Source organism: Protopterus annectens, chromosome 2.part0 (genome assembly GCF_019279795.1).
Source record: "Protopterus annectens isolate FY-2018-M chromosome 2.part0, PAN1.0, whole genome shotgun sequence".
NCBI classification, from domain to species: domain Eukaryota; kingdom Metazoa; phylum Chordata; order Ceratodontiformes; family Protopteridae; genus Protopterus; species Protopterus annectens.
This window is the reverse complement of record NC_056728.1, coordinates 969,250,931-969,273,113: the sequence shown is the minus strand read 5'-3', so window position 1 is coordinate 969,273,113 and position 22,183 is coordinate 969,250,931. Positions and strand designations below refer to the sequence as shown.

Here is a 22,183-nt window from a genome sequence, read left to right as displayed (position 1 = left end):
CCTTTTGGGATGTACCTTACCAGGCAACTGCAGCAACTGGAAAGACCCCAAAAGTAACTCACCAAGAGGATCAAAGGGCTCAAACAGATGCCATATGCTGCCCGGTTTAAGAAACTCCAGCTCTACTCAGTGGCATACCGCCTGCTCAGAGGCGATCTGTGCCTGACGTATAAAGCCATGTCCAACCCGGAATTAATGGACATGCTGCACCTCAGAAAATCCAAATCCCATCGAGCTACGCGCTTGAGAGACTTGAACCTCAGCACTGAAATAAATAGGACATGCTGGAGGGACAGATTCATAACCCAGAGGCTCCCTTCACTCTGGAATAAAATCCCAGTCCAGGTTAGGCAGAGTCCCACATTGACTCTCTTCAAGAGGAATCTTGATGAGTGGATGGGAGATCGTAGGTTTACCCCGGCTATCACTTCTGTGTCACTGTTAGACAGAGGCACAATATACTAACCTCAAAAAAAGGCATAGCAAAATTAATTTAAAATGGGTGGCGAAAGCCAAACACACTCTGGCTAGGCTTATAAATGCCCTAGGGCAGATAGCCTAGTATGAACCTATGAACCTATGATAGTAGTGCTCCTTAACATGCAGACTAGCTGTTCTAAGCTCATCTCCTCACATTGGCTTTGTTTTATCCACATTAAGTTACAGGTTTCAGTTACAGGCTTCGTATTTCACTGTTGCAGTCATCACATTTGGGTTATCTGCCTGCAGGTAGCCCTCAGTCGGCCCGAATACCAGAGATTTAGTATTTCTCTGTCGGTTGCTGTCACTCCAGGACTGACGTCAGGTTAAAAGGGGTATAAAAACAGGCAGTCGACGCCATTACATCAGTCTTTCTTGCAGAGGAGCCCAAAGCAGAAGCAGTTTGCAAGCGCCAGCCGGCCGCTATCTAAATTTTCATTTATGAATTGAATAATCCTGAAGTCTTCTAAAGCTAAGTACCCCGTTGGGGATCCTTTTTTCTTGCTATAACCGATGTCAGAAAAAGTTAACAATTGTCTTGCCTGTGGAAAGCAAATACCACACAGAGATTTTCATTCTTACTGCGTCACCTGTTTTGGCCCAGACCATGACGTACCTCACTGTCAGTTTTGTGCCTTGTTCAACACCTGAACTATTCATTTTGGGCTCTTATTGTCACTAAATTCTTTCGCTCTCAAGCTCCATATTCTGAAATGGCTTCAGTAAGCCATCCGATTACTGATATTCTGAAAAAAACGTAAGGATAAAGACAGAGACAGACCGCATAGGTCCAAAGCTGCCGATGACTCTTCCGTTAAGCTAGTCGCCAGTTCACCGGTACTCAGTGAGGCACTGATGCCTGCTTCTATGAATTCTCAGGCCTCTATTGAGACCCATTTGGAGTCCGGTATGCCGAGAGACTCTTCTTCAACTATGGAACCTGCTGATGTCTCTACCTTGGATGGGTCCAGAGCCATTGTGCAGGCACCAACTTCTGAGGCAGTTCTTCGCACTACAGATGTTTGACTCAAACCGACGACTTCTTTTTTATCTAAAACTACCGAGTTTCTTAGGCCAAGAGTATGTGCTACGCCTAGAAAACCAATGACCAAAGCGCATGCACCTCCTCCAATGCCACAACGACAAATGCTTAGAATGGCAGAAGACCTTATTATGCTGATTAGTGTAAGTCAGCCTTCCCCTGCTAAGAGGAAAAGAGACCAGTCCCCTGTAGCTTCAACAGACCAGGAATCTGATGACTCTGAGGTATCTGATTATGAAGACATGGCCTTATCTGCTTATGAGGATTCAGATGCAGAGGAATGCATTTCCTCTGAATCCCCTCCAGAGGATTTTTCTTTTGGTGCAACCTTACATACTTTAAGAGAGCATTTCCAGTGGGAATGCCAAGATTATCCTTAGTCCAAAAAGAGACTCAAAGAATTTCTAGATTTACCACAGCACAGACCTTTAGCAATACCCCCTGACCTGGAGGTGGTTGATGATGTTTTTATGGAATCCAGTCTTACTCCTGATACTTTACCTCCTGCCCCTAGGAAACTAGACAGGTACTACAAAGTACCTGACACTCACAAATTTATTTTCAAAAATCTTTCTGCTGACCCAAAGATAATTTCCCAGGGGCCTAAAGGTATCAAGGCAACTACAGCCAAGAATATCACCCCTTCGGACAGGGATTCCAGAGCTTTGGACAGATGGGGTAAGAAGGTATATACCTCTGCTACTCTTGCTATTAGGGTATTGAATTGTCACTTTCACATGCTGAAGTACCAGCAACATATTATGGAATTTATTAAACAAAAAGTGGCAACCTTCGCAGACTGTGCAGAAAATAAGGAATTGCAGGAGCTTATGCACTCTGCAAGCCAAGTCAGCAAGCATACTTTGCAGTGTGGCTTTCATTCCCTAGAAGCATCTTGCTGGCCAGCAGTCACTGGTTCTGTACTGAGAAGACATGCTTGGCTGAAGGAGCAGACCTTGCCAGACCATGTCAAATCAAAGTTACTAGACGCTCCTTTGAACAATGACAGTTTGTTTGGCACCAAAACAGAAGAGGTTCTTAAAAAGATGAAAAAAAAATCTAAGTCTATGCAGACTGTTAAAGAATTTTTACAGGTACAGCCCCCTAGATTCAGTATGCATTGCCCTTCCAAACACTGGTCCTTTCCAGCCCCCTCCAGGCCATCTCAAACAAGACCCAGGGGAAACAGACCACCCAGACTACAGTCTCAGGGTATGCAGAGATTTAAGTAATGGAGTGCCCCTACCCCTAAAGCAGGCAGTGGTAAGCCACCTCCTTACGGAAAAAAATCACAATGAATTCTCTACTCCACTCCCCACCTCTGCACAATTGCTTGTGCCCCTTGGAGGAAACCTTGCCCTTCATGCAAAGAACTGGATCTCCATCACACAAGACTGATGGGTCCTCAACATTGTATCCCAGGCGTACAAATTTTACTTCCACTCACTGCCAACCCCAAGAGGGTTCTGAGAACTTCCGCCAAACCAGTGGGCAGAGGCTCAAAATCAAGTTCTATCCCTGCTCTCCATCAGAGCTATTCAGCCGGTTCCAATGGAACAGATAGGTCAAGGATTCTATTCCAGACTCTTCCTGGTACCCAGAAAAGAGGGCTGTTGGTGCCCAATCCTGGATCTTTCAATTCTCAACACCTTCCTGGTGGTACCAAAATTCAAAATGCTTACTCTGCAAAAGATTCTACCTATGCTAGCCAAGGATGCCTGATTAGTCACCCTAGACTTAAAAGAAGCCTATCTGCACATTGCTATAAGGGAGTCATGCAGGAAGTATCTACATTTCAGGGCCGGATCTATGCACGGTCAGTTCTCTGCACTTCCCTTTGGCTTATCCACTGCACCCAGAGTATTCACAAAATGCCTGGCTCCAGCCATTGTTTACTGCAGGCAGAGAAATATCCAAATTTACCTGTACTTGGACGACTGCCTGATTCAGGCAGACAGTCAGGAATTGCTGTTGCAGCACCTGACATTTGTGAAAAACTTTCTCACTTCCCTGGGGTACACCATCAACGAAAATAAATCAAAACTGGTACCCAGTCAAAATATTGTATTCCTGGGAGCAAGCTTGGACACAACATCCCAGATGGCATTCATCACTTCAGAAAAACAAGTCTGACAGCCTACTTCAAACAAATGTCCACCAGAACCAGCTATCCGCAAGGAAAATACTGCAGGCCCTAGGGTTCATGGCCTCATGTATACTGCTAATTCCATATGCAAGACTGCATATGAGGAAACTTTAGTTGTACTTAAAAAGTCTTTGGTGCCAACATTCTCAGGACCTAGAAACAGTCATTCCTATCATACCCTGTCTAAGGACAGAGTTCCTTTGGTGGGCAGAAGCATGTTACCACAACAAGGGACTGCCCTTTACTCAACCTCATGCCGCCCAGACCCTAACCACAGATGCATCAGACTATACCTGGGGAGCACACATGGATGGCAAATGCATTCAGGGCCACTGGACCCCAAGTCAAATTCATCTACACATCAACCATAAAGAGATGCTAGCTGTGCAGAACTCCACGACAGCTTTCAGATCCCTTATCTTTCCAGGACAACTACTAATAAAAACAGACAACACCACAGTTATGTGGTACATAAACAAGCAGGGGGGAACCCTTTCCTACCCACTTTGCAAGTTAGCTATTGCCCTGTGGAATACGGCCCTGTACATGCAAGTCCATCTGGAAGCTCACTTCCTGCCAGGCAAACAAAACTCACTGGCAGATGACTTAAGCACAAATCTCCTAGACCCACGTGAGTGGCAATTAGAGCCCAGCACCTTCAACCTTTTGACTCAGAAAAGGGGGACCCTAGCAGTGGATCTCTTTGCCTCCCCCTGCAGTCACCAACTCAGCAGATTCTGCACCAGGACACCTCACAGCAGGGCCTGGAAAGTGGATGCCCTATCCTTCCAGTGAGTAAATCTCTCAATCTATGCCTTTCCCCCTCTGCCCTTTTTCTCAAGGGTATTGCTCAAGATAAGACAGGACAGACCAAGTACGATTCTGATTGCCCCGGACTGGCCATGCCAGCACTGGTACCCACTCCTGCGCAGCCTGTCACTGGTGCCACCCTGGCACCTACACCAGAACCCAAATCTGCTCTCTCAGCAGGGGGGGACAGATCTTGCATCCATAACTACAAACCCTAAATCTTGCAGCCTGGCTTATTACTTGAACTCTCCCCCAGTAACCAGCCTAAGCAAGCAGGTGCTGGACATCATCCTTGAAGCCAGAAGACCCAGTACAAGGAAATCCTATGCTGATAAGTGGAAAAGGTACTGTTCCTGGATTCAGTATAAAGGAGAGGACACAACTCTGCCCTCCCTTGCCTCTGATCCTGGATTACTTAGCAGATGTACTCCACATAGGCCTATCCTTCTCCTCCATTAAGATCCATACCTCTGCCATTTCATTTTGGCTCATTACAGCACTGAGACACCTCTTTTTTCTTACCCTCTTATTGAACAATTCCTGAGAGGGGCTAACAACTTAAGGCCACCAAGGAGAGCACCCACTCCTGCTTGGGACCTAAACTTTGTAATGGAAAAGCTCACGCTACCCCCTTTTGAGTCTGCAGCGTCAGCAGAGTTAAAATTCCTCTCTTGCAAAACAGCCTTGCTTCTGGCCGTCACTTCAGCTAGAAGAGTGTCTGAGCTACAAGCACTTATGGCTGTGGAACCTCTCATTATTTTCCATGCTGACAGGGTTTCCCTCAGGACTAACCCTTCCTTTATGCCTAAAGTGGTGTCCAGTGCGGCTTTCAACCAATCTATCCATTTGCCAACTTTCTTCCCTAATCCTCAAAATAAAGGGGAAAGGATCCTGCACTCCTTGGATGTGCACAGACAGCTCAGTTTCTACCTTGATAGGACTAAGCCCTTCAGGAAATCTGACCAGTTACTACTCAGCTTAGCACCAGGGTCAGAGGGCAAGGTCATTTCAAAGAAAACAATTTCCAAATGGATAGCACACTGCATCCATTTCTGCTACAAGCACCATGGGAAACCAACCCCTCAGTGGGTCAGAACACATTCCACTAGGGCAACTTCTACTTCTACAGCATTCCTCAGGGGAGTCTCTACCAGGGATATCCTGGAAGCTGCTACCTAGAGATCTGTACACACCTTCACCAAACATTACCACCTGTCTATCTTTTCCAAATTCAGGGCGGGTTTTGCAACAGCAGTCCTGCAGGGCATACTAGCCAGCCCCAACTCTTCTTGACTGCCTCCACCCTTCTTCATCTTTGGGAATCTACCCAAATGTGATGACTGCAACAATGAAACATGAAGAACATAGTACAGTTGTGAACACTTACCATAAATATAGATGTTCGAGTGTATTCACTGTTGCAGTCCTGGTTTCCCTCCCTCCCAGCCCCCTTGTCTCTCTCTATCTCTCTCATCTCTCTATGTTTATTGCGCACCCCTTTCAGGGGTATTGGTATTTACTTTTTACTGTTTTTTTTCCCCCACCATAACTTCGCTCCCTATTTGGGGGTCTCCTGACATTTGGGGCAAGAAAAACTGATGTAATAGCGTTGGCTGCCTGTTTTTATACCCCTGACGACCTGACTTCATTCCTGAAGTGACAGCAACTGACGCAGAAATACTAAGTCTCTGGTATTCGGGCTGACTGAGGGCTACCTGCAGGCAGATAACCCAAGTGTAATGACTGCAACGGTGAATACACTCGAACATCTACATTTATGGTAAGTGTACACGATTGTACTTTTTTATCATCTACAGATATTTTCTTTCACTCCCCCCAAGGACAGACTTCCCCATCTATCCATCCTTACTGTTAAGCACTTGAGCCGCTGATTGAAATTCATTTGCCTGGGCCATGTTCAGGGATTTATCCTTTTATTCCACTGGTGTATGCACATCCTGTCCCAGTATTTAACATTACAGTTCCTTCAGAAATGATTCATTATTTATTATTTTTCTTTTCTACATTTCCGTAATATCACTTCCATTTGATTATATGTCAGGCTACCCTAATTCTTATCAATTTGTCTTTTTTTTTGCCTTTCCTTATATTGAAGCCATGTTATCCATTTATTTAATCATTTCTTCCTGGACTTAACCTTGTCTGGTTCTGGTCTTGAAAACCTTCATACTTTTGCCTTCCATATCTGGTATCCCATTAATTATTCTGATTATATCCTGACATGAAGGTTCTATCCTTGTTTTTGATTTTGGGTTTCTTTGTTAGTATGAAAAACCTACTTTCTTCTATACAGGCAAATGTTTCCAGATGATCATTAATGCGTTTCTTGCAGCTACTGAATCCTTCCATCCACCTAGTTTACAGTATGTTGTTGGCTCAGTTACCTCCAGAAAAGATTGCTTCCGCTTCTTACAAAAGTCATCACTGTGCAACTGTTAAGAAATTCAATGGCTAGAATCAAATCACTATATTGCTACGGTACAGTCTACAGAACACTCTTAAGCTAGTCTAGTGACAAACCCCATTGATATGTTGCAAGGTGTTGCCTTATATTTAAATCATTGAACCCTCATAAACCCCACAGTTAAGGAGCTTCTGTTGTGATTCTGTTGTGACACTGTTTGAAGAAGTGAGTGAGACACAGAGTCAAAGGCTTTTGAAAGGTCTAAGTAAAGGCAAGAGACGAGTTTGTTATTGTCTCTGGCCTGAGAAGTAGTGTTTAGGAAGGATATTAGAGCAGCAGTACTACTGTGTTTGGGGTAAAAGCCATGTTGTGTGGGTGTGAGGAGGGTTTTCTGTAGGAGGCATTATATGACTTGCTTGACTTCCTTGTGTATGCATTTTTCCAATACTTTAGAGAGTGGGGATAGGATTGCAATAGGCCTAAAGTTAGTGATTTCTATGGAGTTACCTCCTTTATGTATAGGTATGGTGTAGAATTCTTTCCAGGTAGAGGGAACCTGTGACTCAGAGCAATTAATCAAGGTAGATACAGGGAGAGCAAGTGAATCAGCAGTTTGCTGAAGGAAATAGGAAGGAATATTGTCTGCTGATGTGGAACACTGTTTTAGTTTAGAGAGTAAAGATTTGATGTAGCTGGTAGGAACAGATGTGAGTGGAAAAGTAGTAGAAGAGTTAGGAGTAGTAGTGGACTCAGAAGATTTAGTGGTCTGGTTGGTTTTAAGGTTAGTTATATTAGAAGGCGAGGGGTCAAGAGTAATCATTTTAGAAATGGATTCGATGAAATGGGTGTTACAGATGGTAGCAGTTTCTTCAGGTTTTTTGTCAGGGTAGGGATTGGGGGAGGAAGGGTTCCCAGGATGTAGTATTTGGTTAATAAAGTTCCAGAATTTTTGGTGATTTGATCTTTGAGAGCTGGGAGGGTTAGAGCAGAACTCGTTTTTATCTTTAAATATGTGTTTTTTTGTCTGTTTTCTGAGTTCTTGCTATCTCCAAGTTATGGAATAATCTACAAAGTAATATTTGTCATGTTCTTCATAAAACAGACTTCAAAATGTGCTTTGAGAATGCAAAATTCTTAACTGCCAGCCATATAAGTAGATAGCTTCCCAGCTCCACTTCTTACAGTGTTCTCTTCACTGTCCTTCACCCCATTTATGATAACATTCCTTTTGACCCTACCGTGTGTCATGTCCTAAGTACCAGTGCGACAAGGTCTGGTAATGTTTCATCTACCTTTATATTTGAAAACTGTTCTTCTTTACGTAGGCAAATACTTCTGTCACCATCGGTGTTTCTACTCTATTGTAGATTCTAAAAAAATATTCAGTCATTCTGTGGAGTGCTCGTAATGTACTTTAGTTTCCTTTTTATCCTGTCACACACACATTTAAATGTTTCATAAATATGTCTGTGTTTTATACACTATAATAATGTGGAGTCCCTCAACTTGGCCTCCACTGAAAATAGGTCATACCCACTCAGAATTTGCCACTCAAAAATATAAATAAATACATTTTGTTGTTTTGCTCATTTAACCCTAAAACCCCATAAAAAGTTGCTTCATTCATCTACCACCCTTTAGAGTGCCCTTGAGCTGTTTGCACTCTCTTCAGATTGTCAGTTGTTGTCTTGTATATTTTATTCTGAAAGGTACTATGGTACTCAGCTTTATTTATTACTTAGAAGTAGTTAAACGTTCACACCACATCTAGTGCCTTTCATTGTTCTGCCTTTGTTGTTTGTCTCTTGGAGGACTAAGGTATCTCTTAATTTGGCAAGCAAAAATAATTTCAGCTACTAGTATATACTTTGTCAATCTTTTGGCAACCACTTTGATGTGAATGAAGCTGCCAAGTAAGTATAAATACAAGAGCCCTTTTCTCCTCCTGCCGTTTTTTTATGGGTTTGGGTCTGCCTTACTTGCTCTTGTGTTGTTGTTGCTGTGTTCCTTATGTATACCTTTACAGAGTCCTATCACAAGAGTAGCATTATATGAGGCATTTTCAGGGTTTTATTTTGTAATCCTATGTCTTTACAGAAGTTAGTAGGAGGTGTTTGGTTTTAACTACAGCTAGTAACCAAGACAGTACATTTGTTTCCTTTAGGAACTGTTAACATCCCTGTTCTAAGAGATGGCAGTGACCTTTCACTGCCCACTGCAGTTTGGTGTGGCACTCGTCCTTCAGATCCCCCCTCAGCTTCTCCAGGAATTGACTATGTTCCCAGCTCTATGGAGGTAGTCTTCCAGCCAGGCAAAATGGAAGCGGTATGTATACTCATGTGTATTAAGCATTACATGCCTTTATTGTTAAGTAATAAAATGCATGCCTACAATTTAAGTAATGAACATTGTGTGTGCTGAAAAATAATGTTGGTATGAAATTCTTATTGGCAATAAGGGTGCACATTGGCTTTTGAACACAATATATTAAGAATATTAGCTATTAATGAAGTTAAAATACAGAAAAAATAAGAGCAAGATAAGTTTCAGAAGTAATCAGAGTTTTTGTACTTCCTCTGTTGGCCCACACTGATCTGCATCTCTTGTTCATGAACTATTAGCAGTACCTAGATAGTATATTGCCAAACAGGTGTGCCTCTTTCTTACCTATTCTGACATGATTCCCTATAGAGGGATAAAAGTCATACTATGGCTGGAAGATTTTTGTACCTCCATCACTTGTTGCTCACTTTCCTGTCAGATTTCTTTGTAGATGTATATGCCTGTGCAGTAGTTATTATTAGGCTACCTGATTTTTGCTGATGTTTGCATGCCAGCTGTTCTGCATCTCCTAAGGATCAGTCTGATAGGTAAGGATCCCTCAGTTTGGTTTTCACTGAGCTTGGTTGCTCACCTTTGTTTCTCCTTGCTAGTCGTCCAGCAGCTAAGCATTGGGTGGATGTCTTGAGCCATGCCATTGGACTGACTTATGTGAAGCAGTACTAACCCTAATAACTATGCATGTATTTGGTTATTTATCAGATACATAGTGGTTCCTAAGAACATTGCTATTAGAATCTTAAAAATGATTTATACGTCACACCCCATCAAAATATATCATACATCAGCTGATGAAGTGCAGTATCTAAACAATTACAATGTGAAGTCATAGTATTTGCAATACCTACTAGTATAATATTGTCTAATGTCTTCCTGTCCAATTGTGGTAATTTATTGTGTTGTCAATATTTTAAGTATTACTGCATGTGCATTAGTCTTACTGTTACTCAAACTATGTGTTCATTGTTATGTCTTGCACTGGGACCAAAGCAACATAATTTTTTTCAGCTTGCACTGCTGTGTACATCTGATCGACAATAAAGTTTACTTTGACTCTTTGACTTTGACTATTTATAGATCTTATAGCCAGTAGTGAAAAATATTATTCCTCTGCAGTCAGATCCATAAGCTTGTACTCTTAAAGGTTAAGCAACCAACTCTTAAGGCCAAAAACTGCTGCACTCTGATGGTTTTGTTGCCATTTAAGCACACAAAACATGATGTAATATTCATGGTCACATGCTTGACACTTTTTATAAGTATGAAGACTCCCTGACAAGCTTTCATTGGCTAAAGTAATCTCAGAAATAATGCTTTTGTGTTTTTCTGTGATGACTGATACTAACTAGTAAGATGTTCTTGCCGTCTCTACTAGCGAGTGTCTCTAGATGTATCTTCCTTCTCTTAAGTTCTGGCTTGCTCAGAATAGTTTCAGAAATTAGCAATACAATTTGTATGATACAAGAGTAAGAGGTGAATCATGTTTACCATGTAATGTGTAGAATCAAGAGAGAATGAATTTGCTCTCCCCAGCTTTAGTTTGCGCACACAGTCTCTCACAATTCAGCACATCATATGAAGTTGCAGACAGGACCCCTCTCTCCAATATGGGCAGCACTACAGCATTAGAATTTGCACTGCTAAATAGGTCGTCACTTTTCACCCTGGGATGGTTCTCTAACCCCCCCACACACACACACACACACACACACACACCCACACACACACACACACATGTTAAATAACTTACTTTAAATTCTTCAGGGCTTTTTAAGTAAATTTTAAAGAAGATGCTGGGAGCTATTACCTTCAATGGGATAATGATTCCTCTGTGGAAGAGCCTGATCTTGGAAAATTGATTACATAAGTGTTTGTTTGTTGCCCTGGAAACCTAAGGGTGCAAATTCAATAGAGGATTATACTGAAGTAGTAGGTAACACACAAGTAAGAGCAGATTTCAAAGATTATTCTTCATAGGTTCATATATATAGTTTCATTATACTGAAATAGTAGGTAACACACAAGTCTGGACATCCTTTTAATTCCTTCAACAGAAATCTAACCCGTCATCAGCCAGTCATTGGTGCTTCTTGCAGCTGAGGCACACAATGGTAAATTCACAGTTAAAAGGTAAGTGAAAAATGCTTTCCACTTTTACAACTTTGGATAGCAGAAATTCACTGTCCCACTCGAAGGCTGTGTACATCTCTGCCATTCTTAATGTAGCCAATATGGAGTAAGCTGCAGCTGACATTCATAAATTTACTGATGACTTCGGGTATCTGTTAGCAAAAAGGGAACCATTTGCTTAATACTTAACAAACTGAAGCAATTACCGTACTCTTTGAGAAGGCTGTTTTATTCTAAAAAAGAGAATATTGGTCCGTAAAGACAGTGTAGAAAGGGGATTTGCCACGTAAGTTATCTGTTCTTACTGTGAAAAAAAAGTGTAATAATATCAAGCACATAACCTGGTCCTGTCCATTTGTGGCAGAGATGTGGATGGTTTCCATTTCTCAGGTTTTACAAAACACTGCCTTGTGTAATTGATGTCTGATATCTTGTCTAGGACACTTCTGAATAGCTGATCTGAACTTCATACAGAAGATGTGTTTAGTCCAAGTTATCACTAGGATCTTAGGATCATGGGAGGTTATTAGGCTCGACCTAGCTGTTTCATCCTAAAGTAATACCATAGCTACAGGATTGCATTTATTAATGACTGCATGTGTCCAGGAAGGTCATGGGCTCCATCCCAGGTAAGAATTTATGGTGCCCCATCCACTTGTCTAGGTTCCTTTTGAACAGTGTCATAGATGTGCTCTGCTTCATATGAATTAGAAGCCTATTCCAAAGAAGAGGCAGTCACTGGGAGACAAATCTGTACTTCCAACATATCCTGTTCAAATTGCAGGCCATATTTAGGCCCCTGGAACAGGTAGCTCTAGTCTTGTTTGATTTATGGATGTGCAACAGGTTCATTAGGTTTGGGTCGGAGATTGTTCTGTAAGCCAGGCATAAGCCTACCCTAAGTCATCTGTATGATACAGAGTATAGTGACAGGGACTTCAGTCAGTCTGTAAAAGGCACTTGCTGGAGACCTGTGATGATCTTTGTTGGAAACCTCTGAGGTCTCTTCAGTTGCTGCAGCTGCTTTGTGCGGTACACTCCAAAAGAGGTGTTATACTCAATTATGGGCCTGATTAATGATGAGTATAGAGGGGGTATAACCTCCTTTGCTCTACAGCCACTGCCTTTGCTTATCAAGTGTGGTACGTAGAAAGCCTTCCTTAGTACAGTAGACACATGGTGGTGAAAGTTAAGGTCACATTCTCCTTGTGATCCCAGATCTCTTACCACTTCGTAGGTACATAGGGTGTTGTTAATTTGATTGTATAAAGGGACATTGTTTTTATCAAAGGGAATGATGATGCATTTTTTTGCATTTAGTTTGAGACTGTGACTAAGACACCAGCTGTTGGTCTGCATAAGACCCTCCTGAAGTATACTGACATCATTTGGGGATTCAGTAATTGCACCCAGTTTGCAGTCATCCGTAAACTTGGTCAGCCACAGCCCCTTAGTTTTGACCTGAATTTCTGATAAGTATGTACAAACAGTTGGGGGTCTAACACTGATCCTTGTAATACTCTGCTGGTTGATTTGGAGTCACCCGCTTTGATAGTCTGTGACCGGTTTGTGAGCCAGTTGGCAACCCATCTTACAACAAAGGGGTTTACATTCAGTTTGTTAAGTTTATCGGTAATGCCTGAGTGTGGGATTGTGTCAAAGGCCTTTGCCAAATCGAAATATGCTGTGTGCACAAATTTGCCCTCATCAATGACCCTGGTCACATTTTTGAAGAAATCCACCAGGTTTTACAGGCAGGATCTGCCCTTGGTGAAGCCGATTTGGCCAGATCCAGGGTTTGGAGGTCACCTATGTCTTTATTTATGAGGTCCATGATGATACTTAACATGGCTTTACAGATAAGGCTGGTCAAAACTTATGGGTACATAATTCCGTGGATCTGTTGCTAAGCCACCTTTGTGGAGTGGAATGATGCTAGTTTATGTTTTAGTTTGTATAAAAGACAGCCTGGGATGCTGTCTGGTTCCATAGAGGGTATTTTTTTGACTCAGACAAGGCTTTAATGACTTGCTCTTCAGATATGTAGGGTGGAGGGAAGTTGGGGGCCAGGTTTGTGATAGGTTAGGAGGGGATAAGGGAGTGAAAGTTTCACCATATCTGTACACTAGCAGGTTTGCTATCTCTGCGGGATCAGTGTTTGTGATACCGTTAGTCACTAGTTTGGCGCATGCTTGGGTCCTGCCTTTTAAGCTATCTACATAGCTGTAAAAGGCCTTATGATTATCCTTGTCTGTGATTGCTAAGTTTTCTCAAAGTTACCCTTAGAGGATTTGACATGTCTTACCTACCTGTTGAGGCTGAGGAGGGCGCTTTTCCATTGTTGGGGCTTCGCCTTAGTTTTCTTAGACAGCAACTTTTTGCATTTATTGCAAAGTTTGTTGATGCTGGGTGGGGCTCTGGCTTTGACTTTGTCTGGAACAGCTGAGTCTATACACTTATACAAGTGATTGTACAAGGCTTTAGTGTAAGCTTTGGTGTAGTTAACACTTCCAGCTGGGAGTGGGGGCTTGGAATGCGTTTATACCTTCTTCTAGGAGGGTATAGTTTGCTTTCATGAAGTTTTTTAGTCTGACTTCGCCCTTTGTAAATTCTTTTGTTAGTGCCAGTTCAAGGATGACTGATTTGTGGTCATATTTAACTAATGAGGGTCCGACGGTTGCGATGCTGCATCTGTTTGTCATGTTAGTGAGGACCAGATGTAGTAGTTTCACCGCTTGTTTTCCTGGAAGTAGTTTCACCGCTTGTTTTCCTGGAAGTAGTTTCCACCACATGTTTTCCTGGCAGTAATAAATTGGCAGTAGTTTCACCGCTTGTTTTCCTGGCGTTTCTTTTACTGACCAGATGTAGTATGTTTGTGCCTCCTGTTGGGGTTTGAACAATTTATTTCAGGGCGTTTGAGTTAACAAAGTCAAGGAACTTTTGGCACTAGTGAGTTATGGCTAGAGTAGGTTTCCAAGTTGATGGTGGGGTTATTGAAATCCTGCTTGACCAGAGTATTTGAAAGTATTTTAAATGACTCCAGTTTGGTCAAGTAGGCCTCGTGCATATCATGATCCATGGAGGGGGGCCTTTAACTAGCTATGACTTGAATGGGGGTGTTAATGACAGTAATCTGAACCTGGAGTATCTCCATGGAATTATCCAGTCTAAGTAGCTGGGAGGTGAATTTATCTCTAATATAGATAGAAACACTGTCTCATTTGGTTTTCACATGTTTGTTTTGCTGTCTGAAGGCATGGAAGGCATTGTAGCTTTGCAAGGCCAGGGTACGCTCTGATGCCTATAAACAGGTATCTGTGACTATACAGACATCTTCATCCTCCAGTGATCGAAGTGCTTCCAGGGTGTGCAGTTTTTGGTTTAAGCGCCTAGCATTTAGCAGTATAACCCTTATTTTGTTATGGTTGACAATTTTCACACTGTCAGTTTTGTTTTTGAGACCTTGCCTAAAAAAGGCACTATGAAGGAGGCAATAGCCTTTGCCAGCAGCCAAAAGCCTAGTGGTGCCAGGTGCAAACCGTCTCTGGCAAAGCAGTGAGGTTTTCGACCATGTTGTCCCAGGGTGACAAAAACTGGATCCCCTTTGAATGACACAAAAAACTAAACCATTTATTGAAATTGATAATTTTTTTCTTTATACAGTGGCATCATTCTAGGTAAGTGTAATATGCTCAAAGCTATACAGCTAAAGAATCATAATTGTACTTGTTGCCTAGAGACCTGAGTGCATGCATGACCTGATGAATCCTTACACCAGACAGGTAGCTGACCGTGACTTTTTCTCTTTATCTAACCCTGTGAGTGGGACATCAGTATGGAGTCTTCAGTGACAAGAACATTTGTTTTTTGAGTATTATGATTTAAGGCCTTGGTAGTTGACACACTGGTGCTACTGTTTGTGTTGGGTGCTGTGGGAACTGTTAGTTGTAGCAATCTTTTGTTTTGCAGGTCTCTGGTGTTTCAGTAAATTTTTTGATAGAACCTCCATGTATGTTGATTGATGTGTTGGATGCGTACTATGTGTGTGAGTAGTGGTACAATGTGCATGAGTAGTGGTGAGTGAGTTGACAACCTCTTCATTGTTACTGTTTTGAGTGCGAGAGAGCAAGGATTCAAGATTCTTGGTGCAGATACATCTCTCGCACTCTGTACTGCAGTAAGTTATTAGTAGAGGTTTATCATGAGGCAGTTGCTACACTGTCACAGGAGACCCAAGTCAACAAGGCTGGCAGGAGAAACAAGGGTAGTCCAACTGTCCATAGTGTTAGATTTGAAGAACTGTTATCACAAAAGGTGTGCTTTTAGGACTGAGCTAGGAGGTATTCTGCAGATGGGTATTTCTGACAGTTTTTTCGCTGGTGGGTTTAATAGGTCACAGCTCGCTACCAATACTTCTTAGACCAGAGATGTAAGAAAGAGGAAGACTACACTAATGTACTACAGTTGTATCTAAGGAAAAATTGTCAGAATTAACTGTCCGGCTGTGGTGCACTATTGCATGGCAGTGTACAGTGATGAGCGACGCGCAAACAAGCAGAAACCTGCTCAAACACAGGTTTAAATACCAGAAGCTAAAAACTTTAAAAAAAAAAAAAAAAATGCTACTGCTACTAGTTACACTAATTTAGGTCAGGAAACACTAAAAAAAGTTTTACACAGCAGAAAACCAGAAGTGAGACACTAGCAATGTTTTAAACAGCAGAAAAACAGGAAGGCGACACTAAAGAATGTTTTAAACAGCAAACAAATCAGTTATTTAAAACACTGATTGGCAGGAAAACAGCAGATGCTTTGCAAACAGTGAAAAGTAGTGACACTTATTTTGAACACAATGAAAATAGCAAAAATAAAACCAACAACAAAGCAACAGTGAAAACAGCAGCAAAATATGATTTAGGCACAGTAAGGCAGACAAATACAGTACAGCCAGTGCAGTTTAGTTTACAGTATTAAATCAGCAGAACACAATAAAAAGTGAAGTAAATAGTATAATCAAGCAAAAATAACAGGCAACTTATGTTTTTTGGAGAGGTTAGAAGCTTTTAGTCATCTGGTATCTCAGCTTAGAGTTGTGTCTGGTAGCCCACCTGAGCTCAGCTCATTTCAAACAAGCAGAAACAAGCTCAAACACAGGGTTTAAATACCAGAAGCTAAAAAAAAAAATCTCAAACGAACAAATGAGGGTGCTTACTGCAAGTCCTAGAACATGGAAAATGGAAAACTCCAGAGCAGAAAATTAACAGCTACTATTTTTTTTTTGAGTGTTTTCCCATTTTCGGATTGGTGGTCTTTTGTTTCAGAGAAATAGCATGCTCATCTTCTAAACATCTTTACTTTTCTAAAATCAATGGAAAATTCCATTTTACAAGAACTCTTATTGGATTTTTTGTATTACAATGATATGCTCATTTTCTGTATTCAGTTGTTTCTTAGTAATGTTCACATCAGTCTAGTTTCCCATGTTCTAAGTTTGTAAGCTGTATGTAGAGTTTAATAATGTTAGCTGTTCGTTTGGTGATATATGTAGTATTTATGAAGTTTGGGGGTTGCTTTCATTTAAAGCAGCTGTTTCAAAAAAATATATGTAGATAAGAGCTGTTATGAAGTGGAACAATATTAACTTGCATGTAAAGTGTTTTGTCCTGAGCAGCAGAAGCTATATAGTATGAACCTGAAAGCTTAAAAGCAGATTGGGACATATGTTTTAATACCTCAGAGGAATGCAATGTGTCCATGTAGATACCACACCACCTTTTATGAAACAAAAGACAAGGATGCCTAAGAAGAAACATTGTAGAGAAGGTGTGAGAGATGTGAGGAATTATTTCACATAAAGAGTGATACATGATTTCAATAGCCTTCCTAAAGGATAAAGAATGCCAGAAACTGCCATATTTCTCCGTAAATAAGACCTAACCAGAAAATAAGGCCTAGCATGGTTTTCCAGGGTGGTCATGATATAAGCCCTACCCCAAAAATAAGCCCCAGTTAAGATCGTCAACAACACACGACGGACATTTTGAATTATAAAATAATAATATTAACACCTGTTGACTGAGGTTATCATACTCTGCCCGCCATTTTCAGTCCATTCGGACACCCAACTTCTTCTCTTTGCAGAAAGTCATAATATTCTTTCCCCAGGAGTCCTCTGTGATTCTTACTGTAACTCTGATTTTCATTCACACTTGACGTTTGAGATCCTTGGCCCATAAACACTGGCAAGTGTACTTTGATTGGTCAAAGTACAGACAACGCATATAAAACGTGCGCACTTGATAATGAATGGGTCTGGTTGTGTCGTCTTAACTGTCATCATTTTTGTTGCCACTTCTGCCTCGTAAGTCTTCAATTAACACCCCCCTCAGACAAGATGAGTGCAAAAAGAAAGAGCTATTCCGTCGAGTACAAGAAAGGAATCATGGAGGACTCCCGGGGAAAGAATCTGATGGCTTTCTGCAAAGAGAAGAAGTTGGATCTCCGAATGGTCCAAAAATGGCGAGCAGAGTACGAAAGCAGTCAACAGGTGGATGAGGGAAATGCTAAGAAGTGCAAGTGTGGATCAGGTCGGCAGCTATTATTTCCTGAGCTGGAAGACATCATCTGTGAATGGATTGCTAACAGGAGAGCAAAGGCATTGGTTGTGCGCAGGGCTAATATTCAAGCATTTGCTCTTGCAATGGCACCACAGTTAGAAATATCCCCAGAAGAATTCAAAGCATCACAACATTGGCTGGATGGCTTCCTTCAGCGATATAAACTATCTTTAAGAAGATCAACAACACTGTTCAAGCTGGAAGATACTGAAGTTATTAAACGTGCACTTGCAGTCGAGTCCTTTGTTGATGGCATCAACTTTTCTAAATACTAACTCTCCAACATGATTGCTATGGATGAAACTGCAGAGTTTATGGGCCAAGGATCTCAAACAACAATTGATGAGAGGGGTGCCTCATCAATCTATATTCCCTCCACTGGTTATGAAAGTGCACGTGTTACCTGTATTTTGGCAGTTCGTCTAGATGGAAAGAAAACCCCACCTGTAATTATTAATAAGGGCAAAAAAGATAAGATTGAACGTGTTTCAGACATTTACGTTCTTGAAACTGAAAAAGCCTGGTGCTCACAAGCAGTTATAAGGAAGTGGATCGATGTAATGCTGCCACTTGTTTTGCAAGGTGGTGAAAGAGGTCTGCTAGTCTGGGATTCAGACAGCACTCACCTCGCTGAAGACATGATGAACTTCCTTGCACAAAGAAGAATAGATCAAATAATGATTCCTGCAGGAATGACTGCCTATCTCCAGACTCTTGATATTGCAGTAAACAAGCCATTCAAGGACCATTTGTGCATGGAACTGAATGACTACATTGAAAATAGAATGGAGAGAAATCAACATGGAAACTTTGTGAAGCCTAGCCTGCAAGAGGTCATGACTTGAGTGAAGAATTCGTGGGACAGCTCTGTTGCCAATGCACTATGAGCAGGCTACATGGACAAGCAGTGCTCATTTAAGGAGAGCTCTCTTTCTGGGCATGACAGATTGGGGCCACTGGTACTACAGGAAATGGAGTTGCAAGAAATTCAGGCCAGAATTCGGGGGTTGGAGACATATGACAGTGTTCCAGAAGAAGATGACATGACTGTATTTGAATAACTTTTCCATTATCGGGTAACAGAATGGATTGTTTCTGCTTTCAGGTGCCTGCAAGCACTTGTCAGTTTTTTTACTTTATTGTGTTATGGTAACATTTCATTAACGAGGGGTAATTACAAAGTAAGGCCACTAGTTCCTAGACTTCATTTTTAATGACTTTCGATCATTCTTCTCTTACGGCTTGGGTAAGGAATAAAGAAAGCATTACCACTCAAAAAGTGGCAGTTATTCACCTGTTTTATTCCCCTCCTCCTATACACATGCATTGAGATTTTTCTGCACTTTCTGCTAAGCATGAAATATTGCACTGTGAAAGGCAAGGTGTAGATATTCTGAAGTTGAAATGTTTGTTGCACCGTTTATGTAGAATTCTCACACAACTGTTAACGCGTTACCTAGAACTGTTGCCCAATAACGGAAAGCTACAAATAAATGTCGATTGGTGTACATGAATAAATGTCAATTGGTGTACATGAATAAATGTCGATTTTTGTGCAAGAATAAATGTAGATTGTTGTCGGGGGGGGTAAGTAAGGCATCCCCTGATAATAAGCCCTAATGCATATTTTGGCGGGGGGAAAAGTATAAGACTCGGTCTTATTTTCGGAGAAATACGGTACTAGAGATAAGACAGTTTTATGAGGGAAAAAGGAAGTAAATGAACTTTTGGTTAAGTAGAACATGCAGTTTATTCGGTAGGTATTGAAGTAAAATATATGTCTAAAAGTGTACTTAATCTGTTTAAGGGAAGAGCCTTTACTCATCTGCCTAACAGTAGTGGATATGGAGCCATGTAGCAGGAAGTGGAGAGGGATACTGTTTTCGTATGTGTACCATGTGTAAAGAGAAACAATAGTTAATTCAGATGTTGGAGAACATTTAAATAGATTTAGATATTATTTTGCATTTTACAGAGCATCTCTGTAAAATGACTTCTTAAAAATGCTTATTTTATACTAGGGTTGTGTTTTGTTTCCAGTGAAACGATGCAGAATGTGTAATTCACTAACTTGTTGCACATTTACATCTGATATGAAATTTGTGGACTAGTGTAGTTGTTCTGTCTTCAGTATTCAGCAAGTCTGATCAAGTGTGTTATGAGTGTTCAGTCCTGTTGGTCCAGCCTTAAGTTATGCTCACAAAAGGTATCATTGTCCTGAATCTGCTCACAGCTGTTGTTACACACTCACACAGACACACACACACACACACACACACACACACACACACACACACACACACACACACACACACACACAGCAGGAAATAAAATTGGAGGGAAAAAAAATGCCAGAAAGGTAGGGGGTTTTTTGTTTCGTTTTTTTTTTTAATTTGTCCAACTGACATAGTCATTTAGAACTGTTTTCAACATTGCTTGATACTGTTTCTGCGTTTTGTTTTCTGCTTTGACTGTCTTGGCAGTATAGAAAACACAGCTATGAAAACAGGTCACACAGCTGGTATGCAGAAGCCTGTAATGCAGCAAGACCAAGCTAGTACTTCCGGCGATGTCTTGGTCATAGGTGACTTCGTGGTTAGACACACAGATGCTCCACTCACCAGGCTGATCAAAGACAGAGTGACAGTTAACTGTTTCACAAGTGCCAGGATCTGCAGTTCCACTAGGGCCCTTAAGTTCCTTTAACCCAGGCACACGTGTCACTGCACATGTGAGAGTGAATACTTGAAACTCACTTGTTTGGATCATAAGAAGAAGGATATAATGGAACATTAAGAATATGCATTGGAAACTGGTGTGAAACTAGTATTGCACAGTATCCTACCAGTTCCAAGAATGATGACTCATTACAAGCCAAAGGATTATTGCCATATCTACTGGTGTCATTCTAGGAAGATGCAATGTGTTTAGCTCAGAAGAAGATGTCTGATAAGCCTGATTGCTTAGCTAAGGATGTTTGTCTTTCTCCTCAGAGCTAACTTTATTAAACATTTTTAGTTTATTTAGCCGGCTCTCATTGTGTTCCTTCGCTTTTAACGATTTTTTTGTTTTTCGAGTTGTTTTATGGTCTATTATTTCTCCTCAGAGCTTCCATATAGTGGCAAAAAATGTTTCTTCCCATAAAGTTCCGTATTTAGCCAGGGTTAGTCTCCACAAGGAATCTTCATTGCCAACCAAAGTCATGTAAAGGTATCACTGCTAAATTGTACAAGCCTTAAAAAAAACTTACACTCCTGCCAGGCATTCCTAATCCTTGAACAGAATAGATATAGGCATAAATATTAAAGTATGGTTTGAAAATAGCAAAAGTACCCTGCACTCCAGGATTCAGTCCCTGCCACTCCCTCAGACCTAACACTGATTTTAATAGTGTTGGTGGAGGAGGCATGTCTCTGCTGCTAATTAAGAAAAAGAAAAAAAACCCTCACCTCCAGACTCTTAATACAGGACAGTGACCTTGAACACCTTCACATCGTTGTCATGATAAGGTAAACCCTTTACTACATCATTGCCAACTACTCTACCTCATTCATAACACCACTGGTCGATGAGGCTTATCTAAACAAATTGACATCCCTCACTATCTAACCTATCACTGTCATCTTGGGTGACTTCAGCTAATCCCACCATTAATTGGGAAACGTAAACCACCACAAAAAATATGCCCAAAAATTTTTGGTCTTCATTAATTCCAGCATCTTAGACCAACTAGTCTGAATCCTAAGGGCTCAAAGATATTGAACATGTTTCTTACTTCCTGTGTTCAACACCTGTACTTACCAAATCAGTGGTCAGATTTGACCATCATGCAGTAACACTTTAACTTTATGACCTGGGTTGCCTCAAAACTCCTCTGTCTTTAGAAACTACTCCAAGGAAAATGCAGTGCATTTAACAGATCATCACACAACATTTAGACACCATTTTCACCTTGATATCCCCACATCACATGCTGCTATATTCATGGAAAGTTCTACTCACACCTTAAAGCTTACATTGAGGCTTCTATTTCCATAACAAATTCAATGCCAAATTCAAAACTGAACTCATTTGGGGAACTACAGCATACATAAATTATATAATAAAAGGAAGAAACACCTAGCCCATAAGAGCAAATTTAACACCTCATCAGCCAGAGGGGAAACCAGAAAGGTCTGCAAAGAACTTACAAA

At 41.2% G+C, this 22,183-nt stretch overlaps 1 protein-coding gene across 1 annotated transcript in view; it reads left to right on the top strand.

Moving 5' to 3' along the window:
• LOC122792799 (extracellular matrix organizing protein FRAS1-like) overlaps positions 1–22,183 on the top strand; it is a 4,352,848-nt gene that overhangs the window by 3,519,568 nt on the left and 811,097 nt on the right. Inside the window, exon 55 of the mRNA XM_044060368.1 lies at positions 9,068–9,228. Within this exon, the coding sequence (XP_043916303.1) occupies positions 9,068–9,228 (161 nt within the window). The remainder of the gene's footprint in view (positions 1–9,067; positions 9,229–22,183) is intronic.